The sequence below is a fragment of the Neoarius graeffei genome, chromosome 14, assembly GCF_027579695.1.
Source record: "Neoarius graeffei isolate fNeoGra1 chromosome 14, fNeoGra1.pri, whole genome shotgun sequence".
Taxonomy (NCBI): Eukaryota; Metazoa; Chordata; class Actinopteri; order Siluriformes; family Ariidae; genus Neoarius; species Neoarius graeffei.
In genome coordinates this window covers 18,044,161-18,063,132 of record NC_083582.1, presented here as the reverse complement: position 1 = coordinate 18,063,132, position 18,972 = coordinate 18,044,161, and the positions used below count along the sequence as shown (strand labels likewise).

Here is an 18,972-nt window from a genome sequence, read left to right as displayed (position 1 = left end):
TATTGTTTAAAAGAACCACAGCATTTTAGAGTGAATGCATAAATATAAACCTGTGATTTGCAGCTGCATTATTGTTATTAAAAAATTTTCAACACATTCTGGCCAATCAGAATCCAGAATTTAGCAGCGCAGAGGTGTCAATTGTTTCTAAAGGTAAGTACGTATGCATTAATGAGAACATGAACTTTTGACAATGTTTTTGATATTTAAATCATTGAGCAAACCCATTATAATAATAATGCTATATCCATGACCAACTACTCTGAAGATTTATGTGAAGATGTGGGCAAAATGATACCAAAGTTAAGGCTCAAAGGTGATAATTTAAATGTACAGCTAATGGTCATACTAATAAGACAATAAAACAGCATGTGTAAAAGAAAAAAGACAAGTAAGAGAGTGTACAAGTTTAACAAAAAATGTAACTTTAATACATTTATTAGATTTAAGAATAAAATGAATCATTCAAACACTAATTTTGAACCATTTTCCTATATATTAATTGAATCATTTCCATAAAGAATTTTTTTAAATAGTTTTCTCTATCAGTCAGTTTTATAGATTTTTTTCCATAGATTTTCCTGTGTTTTGTTCTCTCTCCCCATGATGGAGTGCTCATAAAAGGCTCCTCTCCGGCTCAATGTCATCTCTCGACTCTTCCTCTAGTTTTCATTGTCTCCTTCTTTTGTCTCTTTCACTCTTTCACAAGATTTAACTCTTACCTGAATGGGATAAACACAGGAGCTTTCATTATGTCGATATTCTCTGTTCATTCACAGCACAAGAACATATCAAGCAAGCCAAAGCCACAACTTTAAATAATTTTATTGAACCTGTAATTGACCTGCAATTCACTTTCATGCACTTTTTGATTATTTTATCTGATTAACTGCTAGCTAATTCTCTACCATTTCATAAAAGCTGCTAGTGCCTGCTGTCTGTGGACACAGATGAAGCAAGCCGATGTATTTTATATTTATTTATTTATATATATATATATATATATATATATATATATATATATATATATATATATATATATATATATATATAAACAAACTGCCATTCATGCAAGCCCACTTGGAGCACTAACCTCCCTCTTCTGTATAAAAACAGTGCACAGATGTCCACATTTTAGCATTATCACTCAACATCAACTATATAAGGTCCAACTATACAAAATTCTTAAAGATTCAGTAAATGAATTAAATTTCTAAATGCTGAGGCCTATTTCATAAAGAACTATAATCAGAGACATTTCTGTTCAAAGAAACTGTGTGAGTGAGAGTATAATTCTTCTTAACATATCCATTTTAAATATTATACAATTTGCCTACCTAAATAAAACCCTGATTCCAAAAAAGTTGGGACAAAGTACAAATTGTAAATAAAAACAGAATGCGATAATTTACAAATCTCAAAAACTGATATTGTATTCACAGTATAGACAACATATCAAATGTCGAAAGTGAGACAGTTTGAAATTTTATGCCAAATATTGGCTCATTTGAAATTTCATGACAGAAACACATCTCAAAAAAGTTGGGACAGGGGCAATAAGAGGCTAGAAAAGTTAAAGGTACAAAAAAGGAACAGCTGGAGGACCAAATTGCAACTCATTAGGTCAACTGGCAATAGGTCATTAACATGACTGGGTATAAAAAGAGCATCTTGGAGTGGCAGCGGCTCTCAGAAGTAAAGATGGGAAGAGGATCACCAATCCCCCTAATTCTGCGCCGACAAATAGTGGAGCAATATCAGAAAGGAGTTCGACAGTGTAAAATTGCAAAGAGTTTGAATATATCATCATCTACAGTGCATAATATCATCAAAAGATTCAGAGAATCTGGAAGAACCTCTGTGCGTAAGGGTCAAAGCCGGAAAACCATACTGGGTGCCCGTGATCTTCGGGCCCTTAGATGGCATTGCATCACATACAGGCATGCTTCTGTACTGGAAATCACAAAATTGGCTCAGGAATATTTCCAGAGAACATTATCTGTGAACACAATCCACCTTGCCATCCGCCGTTGCCAGCTAAAACTCTATAGTTCAAAGAAGAAGCCGTATCTAAACATGATCCAGAAGCGCAGACGTCTTCTCTGGGCCAAGGCTCATTTAAAATGGACTGTGGCAAAGTGGAAAACTGTTCTGTGGTTGGATGAATCAAAATTTGAAGTTCTTTATGGAAATCAGGGACGCAGTGTCATTCGGACTAAAGAGGAGAAGGACAACCCAAGTTGTTATCAGCGCTCAGTTCAGAAGCCTGCATCTCTGATGGTATGGGGTTGCATTAGTGCGTGTGGCATAGGCAGCTTACACATCTGGAAAGACACCATCAATGCTGAACGGTATATCCAGGTTCTAGAGCAACATATGCTCCCATCCAGACGACGTCTCTTTCAGGGAAGACCTTGCATTTTCCAACATGACTATGCCAAACCACATACTACATCAATTACAGCATCATGGCTGCATAGAAGAAGGGTCTGGGTACTGAACTGGCCAGCCTGCAGTCCAGATCTTTCACCCATAGAAAACATTTGGCGCATCATAAAACGGAAGATACAACAAAAAAGACCTAAGACAGTTGAGCAACTAGAATCCTACATTAGACAAGAATGGGTTAACATTGCTATCCCTAAACTTGAGCAACTTGTCTCCTCAGTCCCCAGACGTTTACAGACTGTTGTAAAGAGAAAAGGGGATGTCTCACAGTGGTAAACATGGCCTTGTCCCAACTTTTTTGAGATGTGTTGTTGTCATGAAATTTAAAATCACCTAATTTTTCTCTATAAATGATACATTTTCTCAGTTTAAACATTTGATATGTCATCTATGTTCTATTCTGAATAAAATATGGAATTTTGAAACTTCCACATCATTGCATTCCGTTTTTATTTACAATTTGTACTTTGTCCCAACTTTTTTGGAATCGGGGTTGTACCGGTAGTTAAACCCATGATCACTGCAATGGTAAAAGATATTTAATGTCATCCTCTTTGTAAATTTGAAGCACTAAGTTGATAACAATAAAACATGAATATTGGGTTGGAAAATACCCCAAAAAACCATGCTTTTTTTTGCATACCGATCAATTTTTAAAAAGCCACACGAATACACAATAAAAATGGGGTAAACACAGGAGCTTCCATTATGTCGATATTCTCTATTAATTCACAACACAAGAACATATCAAGCAAGCCAAAGCCACAACTTTAAATAATTTTATTGAACCTGTAATTGACCTGCAATTCACATTCATACACTTTTTGATTATTTTATCTGATTAAATGCTTGCTAATTATTGCTAGCTAGCTAATTCTCTACCATTTCATGAAAGCTGTTAGTGCCTGCTGTCTGTGGACACAGATGAAGCAAGCCACTGTGTGTGTGTGTGTGTGTATATATATATATATATATATATATATATATATATATATATATATATATATATTGATTGATTGAAATTTGAATTTGATGAACAAACTGCCATTCATGCAAGCACACTTGGAGCACTAACCTCCCTCTTCTATATAAAAACAGTGCACAGATGTCCACATTTTAGCATCATCACTCAACATCAGCGTGAAACTACATAAGCTCCAACTATACAAAATTCTTAAAGATTCAGACTACAACACAACAACAACAACAGTGTCCCTGGCTTCACCAGTTTTAACGCATCGCAGTCAATAATGCACGAACAGTGCTTTTAGAGAGGGGAAGGGCTGAACTGCAGCAAATGCAAAAAAAAAATTGAACAACTTTCTCACACACACACACACGAGAAATACACAAATGCGGACAGACCACAGAGACATTTTTGGGTACCTTGCTTTTGTAACTTGGTAACTGAGGGAGGGAATTTGTTTAGGCTGTAAGTGAATAGAAGAATTAATGAATGAGGAATGAAGTGGGAAAAATGAGTGAGAGTTAGAAATGGATAGCTGGAATCAGGATGGGATATATTTTGTATAGATAGATAGATAGATAGATAGATAGATAGATAGATAGATAGATAGATAGATAGATAGATAGATAGATAGATAGATAGATAGATAGATAGATAGATAGATAGATAGATAGATAGATAGATAGATAGATAGATAGATAGATAGATAGATAGATAGATAGATAGATAGATAGATAGATAGAGTGTGAGATATTATTTTATATTAGTTATAGAGACAGCTATTCATATATGAGAATATATGTGTTTCACATTGTTGGTCTTACCCTCCAGGTAGTTGCGGGCAAAGAACTTCAACACCTCATCAATGAGGATGACAGGGAAGGACAGCTTCAGCACCACGAGCCACTGATCCACGTTCAAGTGGGTCAGCTTGAAGACCAGCTGGAGGACATTGAAATGACAGAAATTTCCATCAAATCCTCATCAATGACAGCAACAATCTGTACTACAGAATAAATTTAGTGTAGATAAGGAGATGCAGCCCTGTTGGAGGAACAGACTTACAGGCAGGGGGTCCACGTAGATGATCATGAAGTGCAGGGACATGGAGAGGGTCATGGCAGCCAACAACCAACCATTGCTCCATGGAGGCATGCGGATAAGTGACTGGTTCTCAGACAAGCTGGAGAAATGTGGATAAAATGTTTTGTTAAATATAACCACTTAATCACTGATTGACTTTTTTTTAAACTTTATTTATCCCCATGGCCCAAGTTTGAGGATGCTAAACAACTCCTTTCAGATGTTGAGCTACACTGAAAGAAATTAGTCTCGCAAGATAGAGTCCGATATGGTTTGTTGTCGTTGTTGTTGTTTTCAGATTGAAACTTTCAAGATGCTGAGGTTTGCATCCAGAAAAGTATACAAAAGATAGACTCTGTGGCCTGGTAGCAGAGTGTCTGAGGATGGGTCGAGAAAGAACTTTGTATCTTAACCCTAACGGATAATCACTGAAGCACTGATGCCTGGAGCAGTTAAAAGTCAATTTCTTAACTCTGGGGGCTCAGGAAAAACCCAACAGTAGAAATTTGGCAGTCCATGATTTTGAACATGTGAGTTTCTCAACAAGCATTTGTGCCTTGCTCAAGGGTTCAATATGACAACCTTAAAATTCTGGGATTTTACCTCAAAGCCTTTTAATCAGAAGTGCAAAATTTCAGCCAGGTTTCAAAAAGACATGTTCTTACCTGTTAAGGGCATTGGCCATCTCAATGGTGACCAGCACAGACAGGGCCATGGTCATGGGAGGAGCAGCCTCGAACACCTCACAGTCAATTCCAGTAAAGTCCTCATTTTCATCATGGCACTGCATGAAGTGAGACTGGACAACAAAGGAAAGGGATTAAATTCTAGAAGAAGATTAGCTTGGTTAGGCTTTTAAGTGCAAATTAGAAAAATCAAGCAGACACACCAGGGCAGTGAAGATAAGGACTCACCAGCTGATGGTAGGTCACTTTTGGGCCCTCTTCATCATATAGGAACCAGTAGGCAGCAGCACCAACAGTGGCAGCACCAACGTATCCTAAAGGTAAAGAGGAATAGTTTTTTGAATGATGCAAGAACACAGACCACCAATTAGTTGTTGTTTCTGAGGATTTCATTGAGTACACACTAACTGATACACTGGACTGGTTACCATCTGACTTTCTAAACATGGAAAGGAGAAGGGTGTTGTGAAGTGTTTGAATGTTCTAAAACAAAGTGCACCCATGAAGAACTTGGTAATTATTGGAATTATATGAATCCTACTCCCTCCAAGACTGGAACATGGAAAACACCCAACAATAGATAAAATCCAAGAAATTTCATCTCAAGTCTTAGTCTTAATCCTTTTGACCAGTGCTAATTGTGATTTTATTTCAGTTGTCAAAGTTCTGTTACCAACAACGCAGTTTTGGTAGTAGTCAGTACATGTGTCATATGTAGATAATTAACACAAGCAAATGTTTGAGTATTGGCAAAACAGGCAGTTCTCCTCTTGTGGACTTTATAAGTCACAGGTGGTTGTATCTTCCATGGCATTTGCCTCTAACTGCTCAGGCTCTAGCCCTGAACTTAAATGAAAAATTGTATTGGGTGGGCTACTCAAGAAGAAAGTATTAAGTGCTCCACTAGAGAGGTCACAGTATATTTTTGTGATGGTATACCATTATGAATCAATCCATAATAGCTATCCTATCCCCGCATACTTCACTGTACCATGAATTTTATATGTACTTACCACCAATGGCCATGTATCTGAAGAAAAGCCAGCCTGAAATCAGGGGCTCCTTGGGGGAACGGGGAGCTTTGCCCATGATGTCTAGATCAGGGGGGTTGAAGCCCAAAGCAGTGGCAGGCAGACCATCAGTGACCAAGTTCACCCACAACAGCTGTACTGGAATCAGTGCTTCAGGAAGACCAAGAGCAGCAGTGAGGAAGATACTAGAGAATGTCAAGAGAAGAGAAGAAGAAGTGACAGTTAGCAACACATAGACTTGAAGATGGGGGTGTTAACCCTCCCTTATGTTTCCATAAAGTTCACCCTCATTATTTGCAAATTTAGCAAATAGTAAGCCCTTCCTGTGCTCTCACCAGACAACCTCTCCGACATTGGAGGAGATCAGGTAGCGGATGAACTGCTTCATGTTGTTGTAAATAGCTCGGCCTTCTTCAACAGCAGCCACAATGGAGGAGAAGTTGTCATCGGCCAGGACCATCTCAGAGGCTGACTTGGCAACAGCAGTGCCAGAGCCCATGGCAATACCAATCTCCGCCTTCTTCAGGGCAGGGGCATCATTCACACCATCACCAGTCTGGATGGAAGAGGGGGGAAACAGAGCATTAAGGTGAATTTATGGGGAGAGCTAAGTCATGCTAAATAATGTTTATGTAAACAAAATCAAGAACATGGTCTCAGAATTGTACATTTGAAAAATGGAAACAAAATATGAGAAATAGAAGATTGGAAGAAGAATATCTTGAAGATAAAGTGATGGGAGAATAAGCATATTAAATCTACAAGCTAAGTTAGGATGACAAAGATTTTAAACTATGTCTCAGGATTACAAATTTGCAAAACAAGGAAGATGAAACAAATCATTAGCATTTTGGTTTTAATTTAGAATTTTAATTTGAGGATCTGCAGGATTTAAAAAAAATATGAAATCTGAGGAATAAAAATTTAAAATAAAGCAGAAAAGTGGAGAAGTAAAGGAAATTGTGCAAATGGAGAGAAAGTGGAGTAATGGGGAAAGCAAGAACATAAAGTCCTCTAACCAAATTTGTTGCTCACCATGGCAGTGATCTCATCATATCCCTGTAGGTACTCAACAATCTTGGACTTGTGAGAAGGCTCAACACGGGCAAAGCAGCAAGCCCTGGTCACAGCTTCACTCTGCTCAGCACGAGGCAGATCATCAAACTCACGGCCAGTGTAGGCTTTTCCAGTCACATCCTCATCCTCACCAAAGATGCCAATACGACGGCAAATAGCCACAGCAGTTCCCTTGTTGTCACCTGAGAGCAAGAGATTTGACACATTGAATTAAGAATATCCATTAGACAATTTAGATCCTGTTCACTTATGTTATTTACGTTTATCTGCTATGAACAGTTGTTCCTATGGTTTTTAATCCATTTATTCGGAGCACCCACAATACCAGTTCATGTAAATGAGCTATTCCGTTTTTGGTCAAAATGCTGTCTAGGTGTAGTTTTGTGTTTTTTGTTCTACATGCTCAGCCTGCAGGAATTTCTTTCATTGTATATGGAAGGTATGGTAGAGATGACAATAAAATTGAGCTGCATACCAGTGATCATGATGACACGAATGCCAGCGTCCTTGCAGAGCTGAATGGAGCCAGTGACTTCTTTACGAGGGGGATCCAGCATACCAACACAGCCAACGAAGGTCAAGTCAGTCTGAGAGATACCACAGGTATTAAACAAAAAGGAACTAAATTTAACATATTCTTGATATAGTGTATACATACTGTATATATTTTAAGAAAATTAGTTTTATGGATTTTTCTGAAAAAAAAAAACCCTCATGAAATGAGGTATGATGCTGTTTATGTGGCCCATATAGTGACTAGAGCATATGTTTGGGACATGTGCATAGTGGACTGATGATGGTATTTATTTGGACTGTATAGTCAGTAGTGTGTGTGGTTTGGGACAGACCCACAGTGGACTGATGAAGGTGTCTATGTGACCTATATAGAGAGTAGGGTGTATAGTTTGGGACCTACCTATTGGGAATTGATGGTAGTGTTTACGTGGATGACATAGTGAATAGCATATATGTTTTGATGGTGTATAATTTAAGATAATTTTTAATACCTCATAGTCAGCAAACTTGCTGGAGTCATCAAGGCTCATCTCCTCAACCTTCAGTGGAGTGTCACGAGTAGCGAGGGCGAGGCAGCGCAGTGTGTCACGGCCAGTACCCCACTCCTTAATAATGGTCATGATCTTATCCTTAATGGGGCCAGACAGTGGCACGCGACCGGAGCCAACACGTACATAAGTGCACCTGTCAATCACACCTTCAGGAGCACCCTATTGGTCAGAGTGAGGAACAGGATTATTAGAGCTAAGGAGCTGAAATAAAATTTTAAAAACATGGACACAGAAAGACAGGATGCTGGGGCAAACAGAAGTAAAAGCAGTGAACTCACCTTCACGAACATCTTGCTGCCACTGTCTCCTCTGCTTGGAGTGCAGTACACAGACATGGACTTCCTGTCACGGGAGAACTCCAGGGTAAAGTTCTTCTTCATCATGTGCTTCACAGCCTTCAGGAAAATGAGAAGAACATTCATCAGGTTGGAAAATACTAATAAAATATAAATCCATAACTACTGAGAGCTGAGAGCAATTTTCTTTAAAACTATGTCGGTTTAAATAACAGTCACTTAAATACTGATAAAATAAAAACATATTTGGAGTGTAACACTAAACCGTGTAGACTGGTGTGACTCACACTGCAGCAGGCGTTAGCTCTCTCCACACTGGACAGGTTGCTAACGTTGGTTTTGAACACATTCATTTTCTCCACCAGGCAGCACAGAGCAGTTTCAGTGGCCTCACCAACCTTTTCATAGATCTTCTTAGCCTGTGGAGTGAGCACATAAACCATGAAACAGCATTCACTACAAATAAACACACACACTATGAACTGCTCTCAACAATAAAAACACAATAGTATAACAAGTTAACATAATGACATGTTTGTTGTCTGAATTTACTTTCCATAGCACTGGAGCTTTAAGGGAAAGCTACAGTTATCTGTTTATCTGTTTCCACTCTGAGAACACTGAGCATCTTTTTTGCACCTTATTTATTTTATTGTGTTGAATTTGCTATAAGTGTGTTCCAGGTCTTGTCATTTTATATCTCTTGTATAAGCTGGTCATATAGAGTGGATAAGAATTTGAGTAACATGATGAGAATTTGAGTAACAGCTGCTTGAATTTAAATAACTCCTTAATTATTTAATTAAGTTCCTGTGTTTTTGCAGTAAAGACCAGATGTTTTTATGTATAAGGATAAAAATAAAACTGTAGTTCTTACTTCGTTGTAGTCAAGAGAGGAGTCATTGCACAGGGCGCAGATGGTGGCAAGCTCCACCAGGCCATCATAGAGATTGCAGTCAACTTTAGCACCTCCTCTAGTCCTAAAGAGCAAATTGTTGATATACACATAGACTGATAGGATGCTTAGAATAATGAGACATTTAGTTAACATTTATGGAAGGAGTCTCCAGTGTCGGTACTTTATAACAATCAGAGATAAAAGCTATACCCTTAAGTTGGCAAATTGCTGTGGTATAAGAGGAATAAAACATTTGTTGACATGATGTTATAGGAAAATAATCAGTCGTTCTGCTACTTACACCTCGCCTTCTGGAGTGTATTTGGAGCCGGAGATATCGAAGCAATCCAGGGACACATGATCACCATCCACTCTGTCAATGATGAACATCTATGGAGTAAAATTTAATCAAGCACAATCAGAACTTTTTCAATTCATGATAGTTATATTTTATTTTATATTTCATATAAAATAACTTTCATATAAAGAAAGTTTCATATAACTTTCATATAAAATTACACATTTATGTGAAATGCATAAATCTGTGCATTGATTTTATAAGGGTAATTTTTCTACCTTATACAGATGTATGTAGACCTTAAATATTAGAGGTCTTGCTTCCACATCATAGGAAATGTGAGTGGTCCAAATAACTAATAGGTGACAATAATTTATCTTAACAGAACACCTTATACTAAGGTATTAATATATCGATAACTACTGGACCAGTAGACTTGAACACATGCCCTAATTTATAGCCAAACACTTGAGTATTGTGATGTTTAACAAAGAAACAAAAAAAAAAACGCCATACACACCTTTGTGACACACATCTGGTTGGTGGTGAGGGTGCCAGTTTTGTCTGAGCAGATGACAGATGTGCAGCCCAAAGTCTCCACAGAGGGCAGAGAACGGACAATGGCATTCTTCTTGGCCATACGACGGGTACCGAGAGCCAGACAGGTAGTGATGACAGCAGGCAGGCCTGGAGAAATGAAATCAAAATACTGATATAAATCATTTATATGACAATTATATGACAAGTGACAGAATCTGTGACCTGCATCCCATTCTTCTACACACAGAAAAGAGTAGACTCTAAGACAGCTAACAAGAACTGTTAGCTTGTGAGATCACAAGGTAATTTTCCTGCTAGCTAATAATAACAGACCCTGCCATTCCACTCCACCATCATTGGTAAATTAGCAAATATTGCTGTCTTTAAAGCATTACTTGGTGATTAAGTAATGAAGGAGAAGTTTGTACAAATTATGCTAGCTCAGGATTAGTGTATTAACAATAAAAAAGATGTTTACAAGGAAACAACTTGAAGCTTGCCAAAACATTTCATCCCCATTCTGTACACACTAATTTATTTGCTTTGTAATTTAGCACCTAAAAATGCAAATGTGGCACTACTGAGAAGATTCACCTGTTGAGTCATCCAGCAAAAATTTGGTTTGCAGTTCATAAAGTAATTTTCATACTAGCTAAAAGTAACAAAAGCAACATCCCACAATGTACCTCTTATTTTTACCACTTCACCATCATTGATTAGTAAATTAGTTGATTGTGTGTCCTTCAATCACAGAGGCATTACTAGCTGATTAGGTTTATTTAAATGGCATGCTAATTCATGATTTCACTACTTACTAGCAGGTAGTTTCCAGGTTTGTGGTTCTTTCATTCATGTAAATCTAATTGTCCTAGACAAGTAGGAATTTTGAAGCTGCTGTCAATAGAACTGCCCCTGGAACTAAATTTGCCCCTTGACAAATTTAGTTCCAGGGGTGTTCCCTAGGGCCCTTGTCTAGGGCCAGTACCCCAGGACCCAAGTTCAGGTTTGTAACAAAGATTTCTCAAACCAAATGTCTTGTATAAAATGATTTCCATATCCTCACCCTCAGGGATGGCAGCAACAGCCAGGGCAACAGCAATCTTGAAGTAATAAACAGCGCCACGGATCCATGAGCCACCATGGACAGGATCGTTGAAGTGGCCGATGTTGATCATCCAGACAGCGACGCAAATCAGAGAGATTACTTTGGAGAGTTGCTCACCAAACTCATCCAGCTTCTGCTGCAGAGGGGTCTTCTCCTGCTCAGTGGCAGCCATCTGGTCACGGATTTTGCCGATCTCAGTGGAGACGCCGGTAGCGATGCAAACACCAATAGCCTTGCCAGCAGCAATGTTGGTGCCCTGGATGGGAGACGACATTGCAAATGGAATAAAATAGTAACATGTTTGGTAAGTGGGAACGGATGGATGGATGAAGGGGTTTTTTTTTACTGGGAGGAAAGAAGGTGAAAGAATGCAAAGTATGCATGTTCTGTTTGGCTGAGCAGATAGATTGATGAACTAATGGAATAATGAGGGGAGTGAAGAAAACAAAGGATGGATTCCCAATACTGGTGCTGCAGAACCTCTTGCCAGTTTCTACCACTCTTGCACATCTGATCCAACTCATCAGGTAATTAACCAACCCTTACAGATCAAAAAAGTATGGTACAAAGATTATTTTTCTAGTGTGGGGTTCTCCAGGACCACAGTTGGGATCCACTGGCTCACCTTGAACAGTTAATGGATGGAAGGAGAGACAAGAATGAGATAGAATAGATGGATAACTAAATAATGATCATGGATGGACAGGTGGATTATTGCCAACTCACAGAGAAAAGCATGTTTTTCTTGTCCTGGTTGACGGCTCTGGGGTCAGGGACGGCATCAGTATGTTTGATCACACTGACAGACTCACCTGAGACAGACATTGTAGTTTTCCATGATCAAAAAAATAAATAAATAAAAATCAATCAACCAATACCATCAATTCAAAAGGCTGTACTGTAAGTGGAAGAATCTTTTTGGAATCCTAACACTGATTCCTACCAGTAAGGATGGACTGGTCAACACGCAGGGTGGTGGAACGGATAGCAGTAATCCTGATGTCAGCAGGGACTTTGTCACCAACTGGAGTAAAGACACAAGTTCTCAATGTCACTCTTTACAGTAATTATAGTTTTTAAGTGTTGGGGGGGGGGGAAAGGAGTTTTATCAGACTACATCAAGTTAGTAAAAAAAAAATTTAATATATTAGCTGTTGTAACTCCCAGGTCAATAAGCAATATAGCAATAGCAGGTGAATCCAGTGGCCGAATATCTTCAAGCTTTTATTATATATAATAACATATGATAACAGTTTTTAATATTATATACATATTATATTTTAATATTATATGGCTGATGCAATATGAACACTGACAGCATTCTAGCATTGATCCTAAGGGGTCTCTAGCAACTCACTTTTTTCCCTTTTTGTAATGAAATCATGATTTATATAGAATAGATTGAATAGACAGGAAGCAGGAAGGCCTAAGGAAAGAGGCAAGCAGTGCAACTAGCAGGTGTCAGGGAAGTATTTATACCCAAGATTTTTTTTCTTTCAGCGTGTTTGTAAAACTATCCATCATGCCTCCACAGTTCTCCTGCTCCCTCCCTCTCTCAAAGTACCTTAAATAACCTGAGCATGTCATTGACACATGCTCCATTAGCAAGCTAGGATTTTACATAGCTCTTATAGTCCTCTGCTAGGATGCTAACTTCTTACACAGCCCCTGCAGACCTCCTCTAGTGTGCTAGCTTCTTATAGAGCAATTAAAGACTTCTGCTTGTTTGCCAGTTAGAGAGGGGGAAGAGAAGGGAAAAGCAAAGATGTCTCACCGGAAACCTCCACGATGTCACCAGGGACAATCTCTCTGGCTTTGATCCTCTGCACGCTCTTTCTGTCAGATCGGTAGACTTTGCCCATCTCAGGCTCATACTCCTTCAGAGCCTCGATGGCGCTCTCAGCATTACGCTCCTGTCACATTCAACACTTAATTTTAGTCCCAATGACACAATGATACAGGGCATGTATGGCAAACTAAAACCAGTTAGCAATTTGAAAACAGTGATATAACTTCTACTAGATTGTACTCAATGTTCTGACCTGCCATACACCGACGACAGCATTGGCAATGAGGATAAGCAGAATGACAAATGGCTCAACAAAAGCTGTGACCGTCTCCTCACCTTCCTCAAACCAAGCCAGTACCTGCAGAGGAAGAGATGTGGGATTAGGCTTACATTTGTTTCAAACACCATGAAGATGTTTATGAAAAATGTGCTTCCATATTCATAAAGGTGACTTTATTGGTTTAATTGAATGTTATTTCAATGAATTCATCACTGATGGTCTTTTTACTGTAATACATTGACATGCACCTGAGAACAGCCTTCAGAGAAAATTTGGATCTGCAGGTGCTCATGTACAACTTCATAATTCATACAGTAATGATTTCACTGTTATTCACAACAAGTACTTTATCACCAGAAAAATTTTAATGTTACCATAAAATATGATTCCCATAGTAGACTATGTATGTCGGGGTGTGTGTGTGTGTGTGTGTGTGTGTGTGTGTGTGTGTGTGTATTTTGTAACCATGATCTCTAGACTCATTCATTTAATTGGATTCCTGAGTGGTTCTGGTGATCTACACTGCTCTTATGAAAGGCAGAAAAAAACAATACTAAAAACTATATTACATAGTATCTTGTTGCATAACATTGTCAGATTTTATGTCTCAGAGTCTATGCTTATCACTGGCCCTCCTTTCTTTGTACCTCATTATCCGGCACTCTGTAGCCCATCTTCCCTTGGTCCTGACCTTTGCTGAGAGATTAAGTTTCTCTGCCCAGTGTGAGGCTTTTCTTAAAATAAACACCTCTTACCCGTCTCCTTTGCTCTTCAATATTCTCCTTCTAAGGCCATTGCGACAGCTGGCCAAGGCATGGGGAGGAGGGCAGAAGCAATCGATACCACTTCATGTCCAACCCTTACTTCTTAACACCCCCAACATAACCTAACCCAACTTAACACCACTCCCTAAAAGAAGCACCCTTGTTAAAAAGAGGTGGACTTCAGGTCCTCTTGCAAGAAGCGAGAATGTGAAGATAGATGACATAACAACCAACAACCAGTGATAAGCTCTTAAGGAAACTATTTCAGGTGCACAGTAGAGAATCTGCGCCATCTTGGATGGTCTTATGTTGCACGATGCACAGCTGTCGTTCAAGCTGCTTATGCTTGCTGTACAGCCATGCCAATTTGGCAAGCACACAAACATAACTCCTTATACCACATGCCAAATTGGCAAGCGAAGTATGACTGTATCACCATAGATGGTATCAGTGTGCAGTATGTAATAAGTGTGTAGTAAATGAGGGGGATAAATGCGAAATGCCTTGAGTTGTCCATCAGCTGTGAACTCAACAGTCAGTCAAACAAATGCACAAAAGATCTTAAGATTGTGTTTGTCACCTTCATTGACTGATCAGTAAAGCTACTTATTGTATCAGAACATCTGATAGTATCAAGGTAATGGTCTCACCATAATACACCTGTTATGTCAGAACCTTACTCAAAAATAGCATGTCTGTAATTGTTATTAGGGAAACCTTAGCTGGAAATGTATGTCGACATAAGTGGCCAGAGCATCACTTAGATCTCCTGGATCTCTTGAGTTGTTTTGTTGTAGACAGATTAATAAGGCATTAGCTAGTCTTGCTGATGTAAGTGATGATTTAGCACCGATTTATGCTCTCAGTCACAAGACATTGTGTCTGTATGTTTGGTTTTGTTGTTACTTACAAAAGAGATGCAGGCAGCAAGCAGCAGAATTCGCACAAGCAGATCCTCAAACTGCTCAATGACCAGCTCCCAGAGGGACTTTCCTGTAAGAGGTTGGATGAGACTGTCAGAGTCAAATTCAATAAACATGTGTATTAGCATCTGTTCCAATTAGGTAATGGAACCAGTAGCCCACTGGATGGAAGAACAAATAATTTTTTTTAGCAATTATTTAATAAGAGAATAAACCTCATGGTTAATTGGGATATTAAGGCTTTGACATGTTTATAGTATAGAAACACAAATGTTTATACGTACCCTCCTCAGCTGGCAGTTCTGGAGATCAGGTTAATAAAAGCAAGAGACAGAGAAAGAGAGAGAAAGGATAGATTAATAATGCCATTATATTGCTCATTTTACATGACTATTACGCTGCTGTTTGGACAAGAACTGATAATAGCCTACTGATCAAACTGATTAGTTCACCTCAAGGATAACTTCATATACAGTTACATACCAAGTTAGAGTTCCAAGGGATTATGTTGACGATTACTTCTTACAGGAAGTATGAAAGTATAATACATTTATTTAGTTTATTTTGTTTTGTTTCACTGATAGATTTAATATTTTGGAAGGCACACATTTATTACAAAATGGAAAAACAAGGATGGAAAAACACTTGAAGAACTTCAACAAATGAAGCATCTTTCACCAACCCAGGCCATTACAAGTTCATTTTACAATGATCACCATCTAAAGAGCTTCCATAAACCTGGTCTCCTTTCATTGGTGTGTACATCATGACTTTGCAATGCTATCTGCATTTCTGAAAATGCAAACTGAATGCTCTATAAGAAGCTCCCTACTCCCCTCAGCAGAAATACCGCTCATGAAATCAGCCGTCTCAAATCACCAAAGCAAGGCCCTTGTGCCATCACCTGTCTCCTTCTGCTTTACTTCTGAGCTATTTTAAAGTACTGCTTCTCAACTTCTGGTGCACAACCTGTTGGTGTCACTTCAAGCTTCACCCAAAAATTTAGAGCATATGTCTTATCGTCACATATTTGTACCAATTGGTACAAAGATACTGCATGATTTCACAGTGCTTCATGGGTGGAATCAAAACTGCATCTGTCAACCAACTCACACTCAAGCTATTTTCTAGTCACATCTTATTCCCAACCTAGTCATGGCCTGGTTTAACTCCATCCCATTTCTCCATTCTCTCTTTCTCACCATTGGGGCCATACTTGGCCAAGTTCCTCTTGACCTGGTCAGGTGTAAGCCCAGTCTCACTGACCCCAAAGAAGGCTATGACTTCCACGGGAGACTTGGTGTGGGCGTCCTCCATCCTGCTAGGGCTGAAGGATCTTCAGGAGCAAAATAGGTGTCGCTGAAAGTGTTTATCAATCCGTTTGTGCTTTTTTTTGCTCGTGATGCTCTTTTGGATCAAGAAGTCTGTCCCTGTTACTTTGACCCCCCTCCTTACAGGAGTGCTGGACTGACAGAAAGAGCGAACAAATGCAAACATGTGTAGCATTTTATATCACCGTGATTCATCCTATTGGTTGAGCCAACTCGTGGTCATGCCCCTGAATTCCAGCTCTTTGTTTATGGCTTTGTGGGGTGTGGTTACAGCAAAGGACTCAGACTTGGACAGGAACCCTGATAACTTAGAGGGAGCTGAGGGGTTGTGCCGAAATGAAAAGGACAGCTGTTTTTGGAACATGCATGGTCAGTGGAATAAGGAGAGAGGAGAAGGTGAGAGAGTGAGACAGAAGACGGGTAATGGGGGGGACATGAATGATGGCTCAACTGGCCCCTCAGGAGGTCAAAGGGGAGAGAGGGAAAGTGCTAGTTGGTAGAAAGGTGCTAGAAGTTTCATTAATTGCAACTGGTATGAAGTGAAGGGACAAAATTATTAAAATGCCTCATGTTTCACTGCATAAATCCTTTAAGATCGAATATTGCACTGTATTACCATGATATGATATACTGGATTAACATTTAGTAGGGCAAAGACTAAGAAGTGATATACTGTGCCTCTGAGGTGGACCCTAAGACAGCTACACATTTCAGATCATGTAGGTGTCGTTCTGCAATTTCAGTAAAACCTAAAGACAGTGATACAGCATGGTACAGGACATGCAGAGAAAATAATTACAGCTAATAGTGATATAGAGAGAAGATGAAAAGAGAGAAATAAACAAAGTCTTAAATGTTGCCAGAGTGGCCAGTTAGTTAGAAATAAGATGCAAAGATAGAAGGAGGAGATAAACAGACAGAAGCATGCAGGACTGTTACTCAATATGGGAGCCTGCATAAGGAAGAGGAAGATCATGTTTTATTTCTATTTTTTTACAGGGAGGGGAACAGGGCAAAGACTAAGAAGTGATATACTGTGCCTCTGAGGTGGACCCTAAGACAGCTACACATTTCAGTGTCACTATGAACAGTGCATACATGTACACATGGATGTATTTCCATGTGCAGCACATAGCAAAATGATATGCCGATTCTCATTCAGTGTGTGTGTGGAGCTTTTATAAAAGTTAAGTAAGCGTATGTGGAGTTTGCTCTTGCAGATTTGAAAGATGAGCAAAATGTAACAATTAATTAATGATGCACTCTTTCTTCAATCCATTCTGGATTTTATTTTTAAAAAAAGATGAGTAAATGTCATGGTGTTTAGTGAAATTAAATAATTTCATTTTTGGTCTGTTCAACCAACATGGTCTAATGCTCGCAAATTCATAATAGTAAATTACAGCAAGCCAGCAAACAGGATTAATGATAGCGCATTTAATTTTGCCTTCATTCATATCAAACACAAATGACTCAGTCTCACTCATCAGAATTCCTGCTTTGTGTGTTGTTTTCTTGTGTAATGCAAAACTAACTTCAAATTAATTTTTTAAAAAATATATTGAAATTCAGTCAATATGCACACTATTGACTAACCTACGGTATGACTATTTATTTAAGCTCCATTGTAGCTCTCCAATGATTGTTTTGTTCAGCAAAACATTCCGACTGACAGAACCATCTAGGGTTTTGTTTGTTTGTTTGTTTGTTTGTTTGTTTGTTTTTTCCCAAGCTCAACCAGTTAAGGCACTGCTGAAAGTCATTAGACCTGCAATGGGAATCCTAATGGTTCCATTTTTAAACTGGGCAAGAGCAAATTCCAAGGAAATGAATTAATTAATTTCATATGAAACATTCAACGTCTCATCTCATCTCATTATCTCTAGCCGCTTTATCCTGTCCTACAGGGTCGCAGGCAAGCTGGAGCCTATCCCAGCTGACTACAGGCGAAAGGTGGGGTACACCCTGAGTGTGAACATTCAATGTGTCTTTTATTATCAAGGCTGCTTATATATTGAGTCAGCAATCACCCACTGTATGAGATTCTATTACAACTCTTTTTTACAAAGTTTGGTCAAACAGTTCTATAGATTAAAACAGTACAGAATCCACAGCATCTACAGTTTGGCAATTAATCTGGCTGAACTTGAATTTACCGTATTTTTTTAAAATTGTATCATGATTTTTTTTAATCATGTACCACTCAGTGGTAATACCACATAGCATCAAGGTTTGAAGTTCAGTCCTGAGATCCAGTTACCCTTTCACAAGTTTTTCTCATGTCTGTGTGGGTTTCCTCAGGTTCTCCAGTTCCCTCTTACACCCAAGGGGGGGGGGGGGGGGGGGGCGTTGCTCTTAGGCGTGAATGAGTGTGTGACTGTGTGTATGA

At 38.9% G+C, this 18,972-nt stretch overlaps 1 protein-coding gene across 2 annotated transcripts; it reads right to left on the bottom strand.

The window, feature by feature from the left end:
• Positions 1-404: 404 nt before the first annotated feature.
• On the bottom strand, positions 405-16,711 carry atp2a1l (ATPase sarcoplasmic/endoplasmic reticulum Ca2+ transporting 1, like). 2 transcript variants are annotated; one of them, XM_060938770.1, is made up of 24 exons: positions 16,455-16,711; positions 15,537-15,554; positions 15,240-15,322; positions 13,539-13,643; positions 13,271-13,409; positions 12,440-12,520; positions 12,223-12,308; positions 11,455-11,752; positions 10,372-10,538; positions 9,855-9,943; positions 9,533-9,635; positions 8,943-9,074; positions 8,638-8,754; positions 8,300-8,518; positions 7,768-7,879; positions 7,251-7,474; positions 6,551-6,771; positions 6,198-6,400; positions 5,413-5,498; positions 5,164-5,297; positions 4,481-4,598; positions 4,240-4,357; positions 3,835-3,878; positions 405-722 (listed from the first exon to the last, which is right to left on the bottom strand). In XM_060938770.1, exons 1-23 carry the CDS (start codon positions 16,567-16,569, stop codon positions 3,874-3,876), a joined length of 2,973 nt encoding a protein of 990 aa, XP_060794753.1. In that variant the 5' UTR covers positions 16,570-16,711; the 3' UTR covers positions 405-722; positions 3,835-3,873. The 2 variants fall into 2 exon arrangements, with proteins under 2 accessions (XP_060794753.1, XP_060794752.1); XM_060938769.1 differs by lacking the exon at positions 3,835-3,878.
• Positions 16,712-18,972: the final 2,261 nt, after the last annotated feature.